Raw genomic sequence first — 5000 nt, 5'->3', positions numbered from 1 at the left:
TGAGTTAATCTGGTGTCAGTGAGACGAGTGTGTGCATGAATCCTGTGTCTGCTCTTCAAAGCGCCGCTCGTTCATGATCTACAGCTGTCTCTGAGATCTGAAGATTCCCTTCACTCTCATCTGAACCGCGTCACAACAGAGACACCAGCTCCTCAGATCCCATTACTACACCGCCACGCTACGCTACGCTACGCTACACTACACCAGCACACACGGTACAGGGCCTTCATACACACACACACACACACACACACACATTACAGCTACGCTACACTACGCTACGCTACACTACACCAGCACACACATGGTACAGGTCCTTCATACACACACACACACACACACATTACAACACCGCCACGCTACGCTACACTACACCAGCACACACATGGTACAGGGCCTTCATTCACACACACACACACACACACGTTGTTATATTATCTATTTATCATAATATACTTCACATTTTTCCACATACAGATATATATACAGTGTACGTCTGTTAATGTCTACTGCCCATGTGTTTATACCTCTTCATATATACTGTATATACAGCAGTATGTCCTGGGATCATAATAAATAAACAGAGCGTGTGTTGTTAGTCAGAAGCCTCTTCTTCTTCTTCTGTCGTTCTGTTAAAGGCCGTCAGAGGAAATGTATGCTAACGACCGGACAGTCAATGGAATAAAATGATAATTGATGTAAATGCAGTTTTGTGTTCTGCTCTTTATGGCCCGGAGCATCTCTCGTCTGACTGGCTGATGAATCCTGTGATGCGCTAATGGGCAGTTAGCGCTCTGGCTAATGGACTAGCGATTAGCTTGGCGTGGGAGCGTCACGTGGAGAACCTGAGCGCTGCTACGATCACAACAGTCATCAGGAACGAGAGTCATTGCACCTGCTTAATTACTGTGATAATTGCATGTAGTGAGCTGGGGGCCCGGGGCTCCGGCGGCGTGATGCTAATGAGCACGGCACTCTAACGAACACTTAATAACGCTAATGCTTTCCTGCACCATTACTAGAGAAACACAGGAACGCACTCCTAGCGCATCTTAACAACAACAAACACAGTGTTTATTTAGCTAATGACCTCCTCATCAGTTCAGAAACGAGCTGCATCTGCGCTGACGACCCTTAAATGACACTGAACTCTAGAGATTCACTGAAGACACTTTTAAATGACTCACATGAACGAATCCCAACACACTGAACACAACAACACAACCAGTGATTGGGAAGACAGTACCTTACACTAAAACTAACTGAAATACTTTAAGATTCACTTCAGTGAACCAGCTCGTTGTAGTGAATCAGTTCATAATAGTGAATTATTTCATCGTAGTAAATTACTTCATTATAGTGAATCAGGTCATGGTAGTGAATCAGTATATTGTAGTGAATCAGTTCATTTTTGTAAACCAGCTCGTTGTAGTGAATCAGTTCATAATTATGAATCAGTTCATTGTAGTGAATCAGTTCATAATAGTGGAATACATCATTATAGTGAATCAGTTCATGGTAGTGAATCAGTATATTGTAGTGAATCAGTTCATTTTTGTAAACCAGCTCGTTGTAGTGAATCAGTTCATAATTATGAATCAGTTCATTGTCGTGAATTACTTCATTTTAGTGAATCAGGTCATGGTAGTGAATCGGTATATTGTAGAGAATCAGTTCATTTTTTTGAACCAGCTCGTTGTAGTGAATCAGTTCATAAATTATGAATCAGTTCATTGTAGTGAATCAGTTCATAATAGTGAATTATTTCATTGTAGTAAATTACTTCATTATAGTGAATCAGGTCATGGTAGTGAATCAGTATATTGTAGTGAATCAGTTCATTTTTGTAAACCAGCTCGTTGTAGTGAATCAGTTCATAATTATGAATCAGTTCATTGTAGTGAATCAGTTCATAATAGTGGAATACATCATTATAGTGAATCAGTTCATGGTAGTGAATCAGTATATTGTAGTGAATCAGTTCATTTTTGTAAACCAGCTCGTTGTAGTGAATCAGTTCATAATTATGAATCAGCTCATTGTAGTGAATCAGGTCATAATAGTGAATTGTTTCATTGTAGTGAAATACTTCATTGTAGTGAATCAGGTCATTTTAATGAATCAGTATATTGTAGTGAATCAGTTCATTTTTGTGAACCAGCTCGTTGTAGTGAATCAGTTCATAATTATGAATCAGCTCATTGTAGTGAATCAGGTCATAATAGTGAATTGTTTCATTGTAGTGAAATACTTCATTATAGTGAATCAGGTCATTTTAATGAATCAGTATATTGTAGTGAATCAGTTCATTTTTGTGAACCAGCTCGTTGTAGTGAATCAGTTCAAAATTATGAATCAGCTCATTGTAGTGAATCAGGTCATAATAGTGAATTGTTTCATTGTAGTGAATTACTTCATTATTGTGAATCAGTATATTGTAAATCAGTTCACTATAGTGAATCAGTTCATTATTGTGAATCAGTTTGTTGTAGCGAATCAATTCTATAAAATTGTATTACAAGTTAAATTACCAAAATAAAAAACTAAATAAAGTAGAACTAATAAATAACAATTAATAAACAACATGCAACAAAATTACTAAAAAGTAACAAAAAATAAAATAAAATAGCAACTAAAAATAAAAAAGTAACACAATTAAAAAATAAAAATAAAGTAAAAAAAATTAAAGCTAAAATAAAATAAAAAAGTAAAAAAAATATTTTTTTTTTTACAAAACTTAAAAAAAAAAAAAAAAAAAAAAAAAAAAAAAAAAAAAAACGTACAATCTAAAAATCTAAAAGAACACTGGTGTGAGAAACTAGACTGTAGTTGAACAGCTTTCAGAGCAGCCTCTCCATCCCTGGTTGTCAGATAAATCAGCTGTAATGTAGTAAAGCGAGAGTTCACCTGCACACTTGGTTCGGGCCCTGAGCGGTGGCCCCGGGGCCCCAGTGCCGCCCTCGTTGGGTCTGGTGAGCAGCACACTGATCTCGTACTCCGTGTCGGGGTCCAGGTGGCCGATCTTGTGGTTGGGTTTGTCGACCGGTTGGCTGTCGATCAGGCTTCCAGAAAGCGTGCGGTACTCCACCTCCTTCTCCACGATCGGCCCGTCTCCGTTGATGGAGTTTGCGTTGAGCTGGATCCACAGGTAGGTGGCGCCGACCGCCGTCAGCTGAGGAGGAGCGATGGGGATCGGAGGCTCTGAGAGAGGGACAATATTCATATTACTACAACATTTTCACCGTCATATCTGTGATATTTAGATATAAAAGAAAAGTTCACTTTAGCTAGCTGAAAATACAGTAGATTGGATGGAGTAAGCCACTTTTTATTAAGTAGCTTATAGTAAAGAGCCTCCTCACGTAATTAATATTAAAACAATTTGTATTTTCAAGTGTAAAGTGCATCTTATACTGGGAGAATTATCTATTATAAGTAAAAGTAAAATATTATTTGGAATTTACATTACTGTTATATTATTTATTTTATTTGTTTAATCAATCAACATTTTATTTATTAAATTATTATAACCAAATTGTGTTTAGTCTTATCGTTATTATTTATTTTTACATTTTTACACTGTTTTTCTTTAATATTTCCCACAGACCCCAATGTGAAATCAGGGTTATTATCATTAACTAAAAGTAAAACCATATTAAAAGAATTAAATAAATAAAAATTGCTGCTTGAATATTGTTAACAGAAATAAAGTGAGTGAGAAATAAATATAATTATAAATTATAAAAAAAGGCAAAAAAAATGACTAAAACTTTATGTAAAATAAATATATATACTGTGTGTGTGTATATATATATATACACACACACTCACACACACACACACACACACACACACAGACACACACACACACACACACACACACACAGAGTGATGAGAGAGAGTGCGGAGATTAATTGAACTGCAGTGTTTCTCTGTTGATCATCAGATGAACTGAAGAGCGGCTCGTGGCTCTTGAAGGCCGGTGATTTGTTAATGAAACGGTGAGATGGGTGAAAAGCCACGGATCAACAAGAGCGGTTTAATTCCGCCCCGCGTCTCTGGGCTTTAATCTTAAGTGGCGCAATTAATCGGCGGCGCATCGCTCGTGCACAAAAGCCCCGACTCACGATCGAGAGCATAATCTTCAGACGGGCCGCCTGATTCCTCTGAGCTAATGACTTAAACCAATTAATGTCCTGACCTTCATTGTTTTAGATGAGCACTATTTCATTAGTCACCACCCCAACGGTCCTGCTCCAATTCACCCGCCCACACACACACACACACACACACACACACACACACACACACACACACACACACAGAAAACACCACCAGAGCATGAAAGTCTATTAGCAATACAAGACAATCTGCTTCGGTGTCACAGTGAACCTGAACACAAATGTGACCCACGCTTCTACAAGAGAAATGTGTTTTATCATGTTTATCATGCATTAGATGTCAAGTCTCAAACCCATCAGTAACACTCCACAAGAAAGTAAAAAAAAAAGTTTTTTTGCTGGTTAAAAAAAAAACAAAAACTTGTAAACAATTAACTTAACAAAACATCGTCTAGAGTCTGTATGAATAAGTAAAAATATAAATATTTACAAAAATGAAACTGAAACATTCCATTCTCATAAAACTCATAAAATGCCACAGAAAAAAAATATTTTAAGGCAAATCCAAAATGTTAAACTTGTGTGTTTTTGCGTCTGCATCTTAGATGAGAAACTGAGTTATGACTCGACTCATGAAATAAGACGCGTGATCCTCTAAACACTCGTCTGGAGGAACGTCATCAGAATCAGAAACTGATCCCAGTCTGTGTGACTTCAGTACTAGAGAAGCAACCCTTCGTTCACCAAAGGTCAGAGGTCAGCGTTCAGCTGTCTGTGTGTGTGTGTGTGTGTGTGTGTGTGCTGTAATGCGAGCGGGAACATCACAGCTGTGACACACACACACACACACACACATGCTCACACACATACCATGCTCAA

General features: G+C 37.7%; 1 protein-coding gene across 13 annotated transcripts in view; it reads right to left on the bottom strand.

Annotated features, from left to right (window-relative positions):
* LOC128012969 (receptor-type tyrosine-protein phosphatase mu) overlaps positions 1-5000 on the bottom strand; it is a 256276-nt gene that overhangs the window by 137522 nt on the left and 113754 nt on the right. For all 13 annotated transcript variants that reach the window (XM_052595595.1, XM_052595589.1, XM_052595585.1 and 10 more), the window contains one exon: positions 2908-3201. In XM_052595595.1, the coding sequence (XP_052451555.1) occupies positions 2908-3201 (294 nt within the window). The remainder of the gene's footprint in view (positions 1-2907; positions 3202-5000) is intronic.

Source organism: Carassius gibelio, chromosome B24 (assembly GCF_023724105.1).
Source record: "Carassius gibelio isolate Cgi1373 ecotype wild population from Czech Republic chromosome B24, carGib1.2-hapl.c, whole genome shotgun sequence".
Taxonomy (NCBI): Eukaryota; Metazoa; Chordata; class Actinopteri; order Cypriniformes; family Cyprinidae; genus Carassius; species Carassius gibelio.
Note: the sequence above shows the minus strand (reverse complement) of the source record. Positions and strands in the feature narration are given on the sequence as shown.